The sequence below is a fragment of the Arachis ipaensis genome, chromosome B4 (assembly GCF_059453495.1).
Source record: "Arachis ipaensis isolate K30076 ecotype BB chromosome B4, ASM5945349v1, whole genome shotgun sequence".
Taxonomy (NCBI): Eukaryota; Viridiplantae; Streptophyta; class Magnoliopsida; order Fabales; family Fabaceae; genus Arachis; species Arachis ipaensis.
In genome coordinates, this window is record NC_142439.1 from 142,090,503 (window position 1) to 142,106,024 (window position 15,522).

At 30.2% G+C, this 15,522-nt stretch overlaps 2 protein-coding genes across 2 annotated transcripts; both read left to right on the forward strand.

Annotated features, from left to right (window-relative positions):
* The first annotated feature begins 3,041 nt into the window (after positions 1–3,041).
* Positions 3,042–3,670, forward strand: LOC107637284 (uncharacterized). The gene has a single exon (XM_016340715.2). The coding sequence runs from the start codon at positions 3,070–3,072 to the stop codon at positions 3,511–3,513; it is 444 nt and encodes a 147-aa protein (XP_016196201.1). The 5' UTR covers positions 3,042–3,069; the 3' UTR covers positions 3,514–3,670.
* A 2,499-nt stretch (positions 3,671–6,169) lies between these two features.
* LOC107637285 (probably inactive leucine-rich repeat receptor-like protein kinase At5g48380) lies at positions 6,170–8,926 on the forward strand. The gene is made up of 2 exons (XM_016340717.3): positions 6,170–7,203; positions 7,941–8,926. The coding sequence occupies exons 1-2, from the start codon at positions 6,289–6,291 to the stop codon at positions 8,862–8,864; spliced, it is 1,839 nt and encodes a 612-aa protein (XP_016196203.2). The 5' UTR covers positions 6,170–6,288; the 3' UTR covers positions 8,865–8,926.
* The last annotated feature ends 6,596 nt before the right edge of the window (positions 8,927–15,522 follow it).

Consider the following 15,522-nt stretch of genomic DNA (forward strand, 5'->3'; position numbering starts at 1 on the left):
GATCAATTCTGTTGCAGCATCCATTTCCGTCTATCATATGCAGGTATCTTTTTTTTCCAAATTAGGTTTGCGATAAATTATCTTCTATGATGAAACAGTTCCTTTGGAAGGATCAAGTTGATGGTAAAGGTCTTTCTCTTGTTAATTGGAGGACCGTGATCACTCCAAAAAAAATTTGGTGGCCTGGGTGTTAGAGATCCTGCGTGTGTTAATATATCTTTACTTGGTAAATTGGTGTGGCAACTTTTTCATTGTCAGGACAAGTCTTGGGTTGCTCTATTGAGGGCGAAGTATCTGAGGAATGAGGGAGTTTTAGATGGCACTGTCCCTTGCAATGCTTCTCATGTTTGGAAGAGTGTCTCAAAGGCTTTTGGTGCTCTTAAGGATGCCTTCTCTTGGTGCGTTGGGTCACTTGATCAATCTTTTTGGTTTGACAATTGGAGTATTGAGGGCCCAATTGCTCAAGATGTCCCTTTTGTACATATATTTGACTCTGATTTAACTATTAGAGACGTTTGAAAAGATGGTCAATGGAATCTCCATGATATTTTCTCTATCATTCCAGAAGATGTCAAATAGCGTTTGAATGCTTATAATCCAGATTTGAATGCTGGAGAGAGTTCGGGTTGGTCGTGGGGTGTGGCATCTTCTAGACTTTACTCAGCTAGGAGTGGGTACAGTTGGCTAGCCAAAAGAAAATTTGACTGGAATGAGCATGATAATTGGTTGTGGGTATGGCGACTGCATATTCCTGAGAAGTACAAGTTCTTGATTTGGCTCAGTCATCATAATGCTGTTCCTACGGCAGAGTTTCGTTTGGGTCGTGGTTTAGCTTTATCTAGCACCTGTCATCGGCGTCAGAATATTTCTGAATCAATTTTTCATTGTCTTCGGGAGTGCCCTAGTGCCAAGGAGGTCTGGAACCTTTTAAGCCTGTATTCAGATAACTCGAATTTACATGATTGGCTCTACAGAGGTGCAATGAGTGAAAATGTTTTTCTTTTCTTTTCGACCATCTGGTGGATTTGGAGAAGCAGAAATCATGACTTATTTAATATAGATGATTCATGGAGTGCTAGTAAAGTGGTGAGTTTGATTCGTAGTTCAGTAAGGGAGTTTCACACTATTTTTGCTATGCATCAATCTCTGTCTCCTCCTTCACTTTGTTTGCATTGGGTTCCACCTCCAGTTTATTCTGTTAAATTGAATTGTGATGCTAGTTGGTTTGCTCCTTCTGGCTATGCTGGTTTTGGTTGTATCATTCGCAATCCTGATGGATGTTGGTTGAAAGGTTGCACTGGGAAAGTCGAAGTGTGCAGTGTTCTTTTTGCTGAATTGTATGCAATTTGGAGAGGTTTACTTCTTGTTTGGGAGAGTGGATTTCGTGAGGTTATTTGTGAAACAGACTGTTTAGAAGCTCTTTTCTTGGTAAACCAAAGAATGCTTGGTAAGGATATTCCGGAATGAGATTTGGCAAAGCATATACAGGAGGTTATGAATTGGAATTGGAGAGTCTCTATTCTTTTAATTCAGAGGACTGCAAATAGTGTTGCAGATTGTATGGCTAAAGCAGCTGCTTCTGTCGCGGACATTCACTCGAATTGGAGCCAACCATGGAGTGAGTTTCAACATCTAATAGATTTAGATATGACCCTAGCCAATTAATTTGGTTTTGTCTTTTTTTTTTTTTCTTTTCTATTTAGTCACAAAAAAAAAAGCATTGAAAAGAAGGTGGAAGAAGAAAGAGAGAGCCACCGCTATCCTGTGAAGTAGTGTGGCGGTAGCGGCCCTACAAAGATTGTTTCTTGCTTTGGTTTACAAACAGAGAGGCACAAAGAAGTTTTTCTCAATAACGTAAAAGTTTTTTTTATTTGTGCAAAATAAAGTTGATAGAATTAAAAGTGATAAAATTTTGTAATATTATACTATGCTGAATATTATGGTGCTTAAAAGTGGTGCCTATTTATTAAAAAAAGTTAAAAAATAATATTTAATTTAAAAAATATAACAATAAATAATTTTTAAAAAAATTAAAATTTACTACAAAAAGTAAGTTAGGCAAAATTTAGACACCAACTCATAGGCATTATAGAATTGGCCTTATACTATATGCATTAAGTATAATATAATTTTTATTTGGTGAAAACTCAGATGAAGTCGACTTTACGTGAAGTTGATACCTGAGAGCCATTAGATGAAAATTTAGTCAAGTCAGTCAAATCATTTAACGGCTCTCAGATATCAACTTCACCTGAGTTTCTACCTTTTTTATGAAAACCAGGTGAAGTCGAATTAATAGTAATAAGTTAATAATAAAAAACGAATATATTAATTAAAAGTAAAAATATCATTAAGATTTTAAATCATAAAAAATGCTAAATAATACTAATTAGCTTAATAAGACATCTTCAAATAGGATTATATTATATGACATCCAATTAATTTTTTCTTTTTTAAGACGTGCCATCCTTTGATGTGATTATATATGGATTTATTTAAAGACTAGGAATTAACAAATATTGACTTTGTTCGCATGGGAGGATTATCTTACATATATATTTAATATGTTAAATGTCTAGTAACAGTGATTGCCAAAATATTATCAAAATTATTTAAATAAAATATTTTTTTCCGAACTTTTTCTAATGTTATTCATTCTGTGAGATAAAAATAGAAGGCACTAACGGTATGATGCGTAGCCGAGGCGACAAATAATTATTCGTGGACGACGGAAAACAAAAGCATATGCATTACTTTTGACGAATTTTACCTATGATTCTAATAAAGTTGGTACATATGATTTGAGCAAAATAGTCAAAGATTTGGACTGGTGCAGCTTATTCCTAACAGTCCAAAGGTTTAGTTATTACATAAGATAAAATATGACCCAACAGACATCCGTCTCTGTCAAAGTCTGAATAAATTCCACTAAAAATCTTAGCAATTGGACTTAAGAGACTAAAGAATGAAGAGATGACAAGTGCCATGACGTCATCATGCATGCCATGGTCCATGGAACCACTATAAAACCCCACTCCCTCCTCCCTGGTTTCAGCATCCAAAACAAACATGGCTCTCAAATACACACTTGCAGTGTTGCTACTTGCATTGTTCTTTGCAGCAGTCTCCATTGCTGATGAATACCCTAAACCTATTCACGACAAGCCTCCATTCCAAAAGCCACCCTATGAGAAGCCTCCATACCATAAGCCACCATTCGAGAAACCACCACACGACAAGCCACCCTTTGAGAAGCCACCACATGAGAAGCCACCATATGAAAAACCACCACACGAGAAGCCACCCCATCAGGAGGAGCAAGTAGAGAAGGTTGAGGTTAATGGGTACTACAAGCCACCACAACACCATCAGCCTCGTCCTTACAAGCCACCGTATGGAGGTGGTGGACACGGCGGTCACCACCCTCCAGCGGAGAATGAGCAGACTGACGGTTACTACAAACCACATCCACACCCACCTCATCACGGCCACTGGCCTCCAACTGCCAACTAAATGCATGTATCATGTATGCTTGTTAGCATGGTGATGGTTACGGTGATTTCAAATGTTAAATAAAATGCGGCTTAGGATAGTGGTTGCCGCTACTCTTTGCTGCTTAATTATACTCATGTAATCATCGTTTTCTTCTAATACTTTACTTCCATCTCTATCTTCCTGCTTCGTCTTTCTTCTCTTCCTACCTATCTTGCTTTGCTCCATCTATTATTAATAATGGATTTCTTTTTATATACTTGCGCTGCTTTGCTCCATCTATTATTAATAATGGATTTCTTTTTATATACTTGCGCTGCCGCTTCGTTTCTACCATTCTCTTCATTTCAATAACCACTTTATTTCTAAAGCTTAGCACAACAGATGCATTTTATTCATGTCACTGTTTAAAGGAAATGACATGGGTCAACACTTTTAGTAATATTAAATAGAAATTTTGTTAGCATTAATTCAAATATAACAAAAATATATATAGAAAAGAAATAAAATTATTAATCATCTAACATTTTTCCTAGTCGTCAATGCTACAATTTTAATTAACAGATTATATATAGTACCATCAGTCTGTCTCTACATATCCAGAGTCAAGACGCGTTGTGTTTTGTCAACCTTATATATATATATATATATCAATTATTGCAACTATAGCATGTGTCTATTAAAATTAATAATTATTAATATTAATTACTAACAGTATAAACCTAAAATATATATGAGGAGTGTTAGGGGCAGTATTTTTGTTAAATTATGATCAGCACTTAACCATCAAAAAGAAATTGAATGATTCTACACCATTAGATGTAATCTCATACTATTAAAAACATCATTGATGGCTAATTAATGGTTAAAAAATCACAAAATCTGCTGATTCTCTAGACTTTCTCTAAAATATATATTAGAATATAAAATATATATTAAAAATAAATTAAATAATATATATATTTATACATATATAAATATATAATAACTAATATTGAAGGTTGATTTTAATATAAACGAAACTGTAAAACTGAGTTAATTTAATAAAATAACAATTATATTGTACCGGAAAAATACTATATGTATCACTTAGCTTTGATTTTGTTTCTTATATTCTAATACACCTTTTATTTTTAGTGTTAAAATTAATTAAGGTTCAAAATTTTTTAAAGCGAGAGAATTGGTAAAATGAGAAAGTATAGAGTTAATCAATTTTAAATTAATATAATGGAACTTAGATATGATTGAAGTTACAAAATTAATGATGACTAATTTTTTACTTTATTATTTTACTATCTTTTTTATTTTAGAGGATCTAAATTTTAAAAATTAAGAATTTGATTTTAATACACCGTTAATATAAAACAATTTTACATGTGTATTTAATTACGTAATTATTTTTTATGTTAATCACATGAATAGTTATTCGAAAGAACTAATATAATTGAACGATTGTATAAAACAAGTGATAGTACATTAAAATTAAATTTTTTAAATTAAAAATAATTTATATGAAATAAGTAAAGATAAAATTCCATATGTTGCTCACCTTCCTTCTGATATTTTTATTTCTGTGTTTTTTTAGGTTAGATGGATTGGATCAATTATTCTTTTTTGGACAACCAATATTGGGCTTTTTTGGTAGTTAACCAATATTGGGCTTTGATTGAGAAAAGGAGGAGGTCGAGATTTGCTTTGTAAAGCTTCATCATAATTTGATCTCCAATCCAATCCATTTGGATGTTTCTTGTATATAGACGAATTTGGTTTGTTGACCAAAAACTAAAAGGTCAAATTTCGCCTTAGACCACAAAAGAGGAAATCGTTTAGCTAGAATGTCCGGCCCAAATGTATTGTCTTTTTTAATTGTGTATTTGATATTTTGATTTGTGTTTTTATTTTTTATTTTATAAATTAAAAGTAAAAATACAAAAAAGACACAAATTAAATGCATTCTAAAATCTCTCTCGTCTTTCTTTAATGTTCTATTTTATGAGACAAGAGCACTGAATTTTTCGCACACTGTCACGTCATTTTCTGTTATGTTAGTTAAATTAAATATGAAATTACGCAAGAGATGGTACATTGCATGTACAATGAATGTGAGTTTTACATGTGTGGACTTATTCTGCCTCCTGTCATAAATTATCAATTGAATTGATGCATGCTACTTCTGTACTTCAAGTCTACTGGAGACAAATCAACTAGTTTGACGAAAGGTTTAGGTACCAAATAATATAAAGAGTAAATTCACAAATAAAATTTTAAAGATTTATATTTTAAATAAATTAATTAAAAATATTTTTTAAGATAATAAGTGTAGATATATTATTTTTAAATTAATTCTTATAATTAGGACAAAAATTTTAATTTAAACTAATTTATTCACATTTATTATTATAAAAGATTTTATTAATATATTTTTAAAAATTAATTTATCTAAAATATAAATTTTCAAGATTTATTTATTATTTTACTCTTAAAAATAACACGGACTAAACACAATTACAATTCCGTGAAATTACGAACATATCATCCAAAAAAAGGAAACTGATATTTATAATGAAATAACCATAATCTAAATTAGAAAAAAAACCATATAACATTGATATTTCCTTAATTTACTAAAAAATGAATGGGATAAAGTATACCAAGAAGAGTCAAGAGTCAGAATGCGGAAACTCATAAAATAATAAAATATAGTAGTTGTGAGGAAGAAAGAGTACCAAGATGAAATCTTCACTAATTAACTTCTTGTTACGTTACTACTAAATATGACCATTTGAAATCTTCAAAATGAAGCAAGGAAGTATGAGTCCTAAAACAAGAATGGGAATTACTATTACTATTCTCATCTTCACCCAAATCTTGCTCTGCATTCATGCTACTGAAACAGATATATTCTGTTTAAAATCCATCAAGGATTCCTTGGAAGATCCATATAATTTCTTAGCTAGCTGGGACTTCAACAACAAAACCGAAGGTGTTATTTGTAATTTTGTGGGTGTTAGTTGCTGGAATCCCAATGAAAACAGAGTGCTAGGAATCGACCTGTCAAACATGAGGCTGAAGGGCCAGTTTCCGCGGGGACTTCATAATTGCACTTCATTAACTGCCTTAGACCTTTCATCAAACAGCTTATGGGCACCTCTCCCCTCTGATATTCATACATTACTCCCTTTCGCTGTCTCCATTGATCTCTCCAATAACAACTTCAGCGGACAGATTCCACCATCTCTCGCTAGCTGCACTTACCTGAATGTTCTCAAGCTTGATGGCAACATGCTCACTGGTGGAATCCCGGGTCAACTTGCGGCGCTTCCCAGGATTCGAACACTGTCTTTTGACAACAATAGGTTGTCAGGGGAAGTGCCTAACTTGGCATATGGTTCGGTAAGTGTTAGCTATGCTAAGAATAGGGGGCTTTGTGGAGGGCCCTTGGAACCATGCTCCTTCGACGGAGGAGGAGGGCTTATTATCATGGACCAATCCTTCAAGGATGGCCTTTTTGTTGGTTTTGCATCATCGTTTAGTTTTCTTCTTGCGTGCATCTTTTTCCTTTCAAATAGTTACTGGGCAAAATTATTGAAGTGGATCAAACACAATAAAGGTGTAGAACTAGTCAAATATGTGTGTTCCATCATCACAGGGAGAAAGCTCGGAATAGAAGCTGATCAGATGCCTCAATTGCAGGAGAAAGGAAGCCAAAAGGTATTCCTTCTCTTCCATTTCTTTTCCTCAACACTTTATTTACTCTCTCTGTAATCTGTATATTTTATATTGTAGTCTTCTTTCCCTTTTTTTCCTTTCAACTTTGTTTGGAAATTGGACAATCTTAATTATTTACAATAATTAAACAAGGAAGCTATGTAACTCTACTTATGTTCTTTATCTTAATGAAATTAGTTACTTATACATTTATCATGTTAGTTTCCTACATGAGTGCAGCCCTATTAATGTTATAAGTGTGATAAGTGTATGAAATTAGTTTCACATTGAAGAAAGCAAGGAAGATTGAGAAGTTTATAAGATGAGAGACTTATTAGTTTACTATTTTAAGGTTTTGAGTTGGATGTGGTGTCTTATCATCTTATGTTCTCTTTTAAAGGAGTATTCAAGAAGATGGGGAGTTGATGTGCTCGATGTGTTAGTTCACACTTGAGGCGGAGATTGTTAATGTTGCTTTTTTTATTTTGCCTTTTGGTCTTAATTTACTTTTATATTGATTTGATCACACCCATTATTGATGCTGCTTGACTGACCCAAACATTAAGATTAGTAATAAACTGAATCAACTCAAACCAAATGACTTGAGGTCTATCGGTTGAATTTAGAGATATACTAGACTACTATATTTTCATTACATTTCATGAATGCAAAAATTAAGTGAATTTCTATAGCTTTATTATCTAGATAATTTCATTGATAGTTGTGAGTTGAATTCACAGATAGCTCTACTACTGGAAAGATTAACATCCACTATGAAGTTTGAAGAACTAAATGATGCAACGGACGGATTTTCTATAAACAATGCAATTGGGTTTGGAAAGATGGGAATAATGTACAAGGGAACATTGGCTAACGGTTGGCACCTAGCCATTAAGAAACTAACTGATTCTCAACAATTTGGGAGACAAGTTCTTATAGAAATAAGGATTCTAGGTAAGCTCCGACACAGAAACATAGTTCCCCTGCTTGGGTTCTGCATTGAAAACGATGAAAGGATTCTGGTGTACCCGTATTTCTCAAATGGAAGACTCTCGAAATGGTTGCACCCTTTGGAAACTGAGGCTATGATATTGACATGGCCACAGAGGATTAACATTGCACTAGGTGTGGCTAGAGCCTTATCTTGGCTCCATCATTTATGCAATCTGCATGTGGTGCACTTGAATATTTGTTCACGGAGTATCTTGCTAGATAAGAATTTTGAACCCAAGTTATCCAATTTTGGAGATGCCAAGTTTTTGAACCCCAACAACCATGAGAGTCTAGGCATGTCGTTTTATATCAAGGATGGGAAGAAGGATGTTTATGATTTTGGTAATGTAATTTTTGAGTTGGTCACGGGAAAATTATATGAGGAATTGGTGGAGAGTTCATGTAACAATGCTAATCTATCTCCTAATCCTTCAAGTTTTTATAGTGCAATTGATAAGTTTATTATTGGTGAAGGGTTTGAAAGTGAAGCGTTTATGCTCATCAAGATTGCTTGCGAGTGTGTTCAGCCTTTTCCAGAACAAAGACCAACAATGGTTCAAGTCTACAACAAAATGAGCAGTCTATGGGAAGAGGTACATGAACTTTGCGGTGATTCTAACACTTGCACGCGATCAGAGAGTTTTTCTGCTACTGACCGTGATGAATTATAACCATAGTTGTCGTATTGTGTATAATTTTTTTTTTTTTAAATTTCAACAAAATAATACGGTAACCTAGGGTAACAGGTATTTTAAGCTACTTTAATATAGTCACCAAAAAAAAAAAGCTACTTTAATATATAATATAATATTTTATTTTATTTTGGCCCCCATTTGATGTAAAACTTGTTCTTGGATCTTGCAATACTCCATCAGTGAACTCAGAAGGCATAGCACCATCACATTCAGGATCTCTCTCTTTAGTGTTCCCTCCACTTTCTCAACTCTGCCCAATTTGTATGTTTAAATCTCACTATTAATTGGCTTAGGATGTTTTTTACTTATATGAATATTTTTTTTGAACATAGGTAGCTCAACACAATAAAGTGGAGCACCAAGAACTAAGGACAATCAAAACAAAATATAAACATAAATAAAAGCTGTAATCCGTTGTCATCTCTGACATTGCCATCAACAACCAAACGGATCAACTCTACACCATTCCTTGTAACTCAAGAAGGACAGAATTTTTACTCCTTCAACACTTGTCTCTATTCTCTGGAATATTCTGCTATTCCGCTCTAACCAAATGTTCCAAACAACCGCACTTATATGAATATTTCAACAATAATTTACCATAACTTTAATATAATTTTTAATCCACAATAATAAAATAATTCAGAAAAAAATTACATCAATAATACATATTTCTACTTTTTACTTTCTTATAATAAAGTAGAGAGGATTGGATCAACACAAGCATGTACTAAATAATTACTACTAGTTTACTACACACACAAATTAATACCCCTTAGCTTGTCATCTCTAATAATTAATTGAGTAAAGTATCGTTTTTGTCCCAACGTTTGGGGTAAATTCTATTTGTGTCCCTAACGTTTAAATCGTTCTATTTGTATCCTTAACGTTTATAAAAGTGATTCAATGTTATCCTACTATCAATTATATTAACAAATCAGATTATATTTTTCAATTATTCTCACTTGGATGTATTTATTCTCAATTAGGTCTTATTTGGATGTGTTCGATTTTAATATTATACCCACTATTTGTGTTTAGATTCAATTATGTCCCTAGAAAAGTGAATTATGTAAATGTTGTAGGAATTAGTTTCAACATTTGATGAGCTATTTTTCGGAGTAGATCATTGATTCTATCCCAGATATTTGTATTCTAACTTCAAGAAGAAATTTTTAAAACTCAAACTAAAGCGTTCATGATGTGTAATTAATGGCAGGATAACATTGAAGATACAATATGACGATTTAAACGAGACAAAAACAATACTTTACTGTAATTAATAAACATTACTTTCACGGTTCCTCTTACTCTTCTGTTTAGTACTGTTACCATCTAGGTATAAAAACCAAATTCTCTAGCTATATAACGCTTGGATATGTGTCTATGTTTGTAATGATACGCGCAGTACAATAATATGATTTATTTTCATTTTCATTAGTTGAAATTAATTAATTTCAAATTATGGAGCACTTGGTAGTTGGTACATTGACATATATGTATTAATTTATCAAAAACGACGAATAAAATCAAGTGAAAAGCCAATCTAAAGTGAAATGCAATTATTTTTACTCGTATGCATTATTTGTTTATTTTTTAGAAAAATTATAGGGAAATACTATAATAACATTTCTTATCGACAACTAATAAAAAAGGAGAGAGATATCTCTCTGACTCGATACACATCTCTACTGTTCTACTATATTTATACATACATGTTTCTCTCTCTCTTATATATGTATATAGTTGTCTACATAATTGTTTGATTTGAGTTGTTTACAAAACATTATTGAAATCTATAGCATTTGATAACTTTCTTAACCCTGCGAATAGAAAATTAATTAAACCACTAACGCTACAGAATGAAGCGGGTATAACTAGAGCGCAAAAATGTAACAGTATATATAGAGCTAAATATATTCTATCCTTCTTGTATATTGCATTTAAAAAATGGGTAATGCTACTGTGCTGATGATAAAATTTTTCCTCATCTGCTGAAGAGGCGTGGCACTAAAACAAAGATGACACGAGTTAGCATTGTTTTTATATTTGTAGACAAGTTCTTTGTTAAAATAGAGTGAGTAAAAAATGTTAACATCATGAATGTTAATTACATTAGATTAATTTATTTTTAATGATAATAATTTATTTGTTGGGTTTTATTGGTTTTGTCAAGCGTTTATAGGGCTGGCAATTCATACCCTACCTACGGGTATCCAACTCGGTCCAACCCGTTCGAATAGGGTAGGATACCCTACCCGCTGCGGGTAGGGTAGGATACCCTACCCGCTGCGGGTAGGGTAGGGTATGGTCCGGGTATACCTGCGGGTAGGGTAGGGTACGGGTTTAGGGTGTACCCTATCCTACCCTATCCGCACCTCAAATATAACACATATTTTATAAAAATTAGGTATATAATAAAGGAAGTGAGAGTTAAACCCACAACCTCTCTTATGTAATGACTTACAATAAGTGAACAACCACTAAACTAGTTAGTTAATTTAGTAATTTAGAGCATTAGTTTGTTACTTTTTTATGTTATTAATATGTATAAAATTTGAAATGATTGAATTTTATATTTACTTTGAAAAAATTTGATATTTCTGCGGGTAGGGTAGGATAGGGTAGGGTTTAGAACTTTAAGGTGCGGGTAGGGTTAGGGTTGAGAGATTCTCAACCCGCAGGTAGGGTAGGGTAGAGTTTTAATAGAATTTTCAACCCGCGGGTAGGGTTAGGGTAAGGTCAAAACCCTACCCTACCTACCCATGGCCAACCTTAAGCGTTTAGCTTTAGATTTTTTGTGAATATTATCTAGCTGGTAAAAATTGGTCCATAAAATAATAAATTAAAATAATAATAACAACAATAATATCTTTTCATAATAATAATAATAATAATAATAATAATAATAATAATAATAATAATAATAATAATAATAATAATAATAATAATAATAATAATAATAATAAAGAGTTAGGGTATTACCACCCAAATCTTTTTTTTTTTTTTGTTTCTGAAATTTTTATTTATATATATATATATATATATATATATATATTCTCATATTTAACTTGTATAATAATAAAAATAAAGATTTTTTATTTTTAAAAAAAATTATTTAAAACTAATCACTAGTATTATTTTTATTATATTTTTTATTTTTGAATTTATATTTTTTCATGAAATTAGTAGATAAAAGCTTATTGGATAATTAAAATTTGTGCTGAAAAATTTTGGTTTTGTTAAATTAAATGAAACACATTTAAAAAAAATTATATTTAACAAAACCAAAATGTTCCAGCAAAAATTTTAATTATTCAATAGATTTTTATCTAATTTCATAAAAAAATATAAACCCAAAAACAAAAAGAAACAGAATAAAAATAACATTAGTCATTCATTTTGAATAAATGATTTCTTTGAAGCAGGGACAAATTTAAAAGAGAGCAAACATAACTTTTTTTAACAAAGTTGATGGTTTTAAGTATTTAAAGTTATTATATATTATATAATTTTATTTTTAAAATAGAGTAACTAACTATTTTAGATAAATAATTAAATTATTAAATTCAAAAGTAAGTAATAATTTTTAAATTGAGATAAATATTATTTTTAATTTTTTTATTAAATAATTTTTTTAAATTTTTAAAATTTAAACTTTTTTCCTCTTTTTAAATATTTTTTCTCTTAATGCTCATACGTATTATCATATAAAAATACTTTAATATTTATAATAACAAAAAAATCTTTATAAGTACATGCATGAAAATAAATTATTTTAAAATTTATTTACTTTTTTTATGATATTAAAATTATAACATATTAAGTAAATTCATTAAAACAATTATATTTTATATATTTTATTTAAGAATATATTTTAAATACTAAAAAAATTATTAGAATAATTTATTTATATTATTTTATAGCATATTTGTTTATGATATGAAACATAAAAATATAACTTACTGTTATAATAATACTCAACAAAGTAAACTAATAAAAAATAGATAACTTTTTCTGTTGCATACTCTTCAATTATGTTTTTGGCTCAATAATTGATGAGTGGAATAATGATGACTATCGGTTTCGCATGATAATATGGATGAAAATTGAAATAAAATGATTAATTCTAGCTTGATTTTATTTTTCTCACATGAAAACTTGATGTTGTACCAAAAAGAAACATGAAAATTCTATTTTATTTTAACTTTTTGGTAGATTTGAATACTTCATGTGTGATATTAAAGGAAACTGCTGGTCCAGTCGTGCTTTCTTTCATCTTTTAAAAAGAAATAATTATTTTTCGAAAATATCTAAGTGAAGAGTATTTTTATTTTCTTTTAAAAAACTGATATTTTTATTTTAAAATGTTGTTTTACTATATTTTTGTTGAAAAAAAATATTATTTAGTACGATGTAGCTAGGGACGCATTTCTCTCCCAAAAGGCAAAAGACATTGAATATATTAAAAGGATAATTATTTTTATAATTTTTATAATTTTATCAAATTTATAATTAAATTTTTTTAATCTAAAAAATATTAGAATTAATTTAATATTTTTCTATAAATTAAAAATATTTATAATTAAAAATTTAATTAGATTTTTAAGCATATATATTTTTTAAAAAATATTTTATTAATTTTAAATTTTTTGATATAAAAAAATCTAATTATAAAATAAAAAATTATATAAAAATTCAATTAAAAGAAAGTAAAATTCTATATACAAATTTAGTAAAATTATATATAAACACCAAGAGAATAATTAAATTTCTATTAAATTATATGTTTTTTTTTTGGTGACTTATTAAATTATATGTTTAAGATGGTTGCAGGGCGTTGTATCATTATTTTTCTTTATATTTTATATTTTGCAGATAATGAGTAGACAAAAAGGGTGAGCAGAGTTGTAGAAAAGGTTAATTAAAACAAATATTTTATATTCTATATACTTATTATTTGTTCTTATTTAGCACATTTGTTAATAGAATTCTTATGAAAAATTAAGAACTACCACAATATTTTTTTTGTTAATAATTGTTAAGAACTTAAAAGCATATTAAGAAAAATAATAAACAAATTGTAATAAGATTTTTATTAAATAAAATAAAAAATTTTATATTTATCAGATTGTGCCAAACTAAAAATTTCATTACATATATGTCTTGTCACAATTTATATAAAGCGCCACAAGAGTAATGAGTTTTATTCTTTATTCAGGAATCGTACTATTTGTTGTTACGATTTTCTAGCAAAATTACAAAATGTATTTAAATTAATTAAATAATAATAAATTTTTAAAAAAGTTTATAAAAAATTATAGTTATTAAAATCAAATTGGATCGGTTGGTTCGACCAAAAAATTGGTGAACCAAATCTTATATTAGTCCGATCTGATATTTGGATCGTAAGATAAAAAATCGAAACGAACCGATCAAATTTGGAGTCACTACAAGAAAATAAGCTTTTTGCCACGCTTTTAAAGCGTACCGAAAGGTGCAAAAAAGCGTACCGATAGCCTTTCGCCACGTTTTTTGAGCTATCGGCACGCTTTTGAAAGAGTCATATCTGCCAGCGTGCCGGTTGATCTATCGGCACGCTTTTCTTGATCTATTGGTACACTTTACTTTTTGCCACGCTTTTATCTATTGGTACGCTTAAAAGCGTGACTGTATGTATAACCCTATAGCCACGTTTTTAAAGCGTGCCGAAAGATGAATATACAGCCACGCTTTTAAAACGTGCCGAAAGATGGATATACAGCCACGCTTTTAAAGCGTGCCAAAAATTAAAAACTTGTCGTTACACTTCAAAAGCGTGGCCTAATCCTTTTTCAAATAAAAAAAAAGGAAAAATAAGAAAAATAGAAATACTAATAAGTTAATCTTTCAAATAAAATATAATACTAAAAAATTAATCTTCCATTGATTTATATGAATTATGTACATGATAAAACATGAATAAAATATTTAAAAAAAATAAATTCAAATTCCAAAATAAACATTTAAAAAAATTACAATTCTATGTTATAAAAAATCTAATCTAATTCCTAAACAACATCCGGACTAATTTGTAGCACACGAATGGTTGCCCGCAACTCTTGTATAGCTGTTGGAGATGGAGAAGCTGTTGAGCAACAGTAACCTGTATGCATGAGAACTATACAACAAATTGCAAATTCAGTACTAATTTCAACCATGTCAAATTTATCACTTAGTAATCAAAACTAGTAGCCTCCTTTTTATAATAATACGTACCTGCAACAAGACCCGAGTCATATGTGTAGACATCACCTCTGACCTGAACATATTAATATTAACTCTCATTACTTGGTATAGCATCGGAATTCAGAATATTAGAGGCTAAAGGCAGATTTAAATTTCATACATTGGGTTCCCAAATAAAAAATATAGGTACATTTTTCTAATAGCAAAGTGAACAAATGAAAATTTTCATCTCATCTCATTAAATCATTTCATTAACTGAATTAATGTAAAAAAATTCATGCCGGCATCAAGGAAGCATTAGTGAAAAGTATGCATTAAAATCACATAAAACATTGACAAATGGAATGTAAACATTGCATTGACTGCAACGATAGCAAGCAGCCATAATGAATCAAATGATGCATAT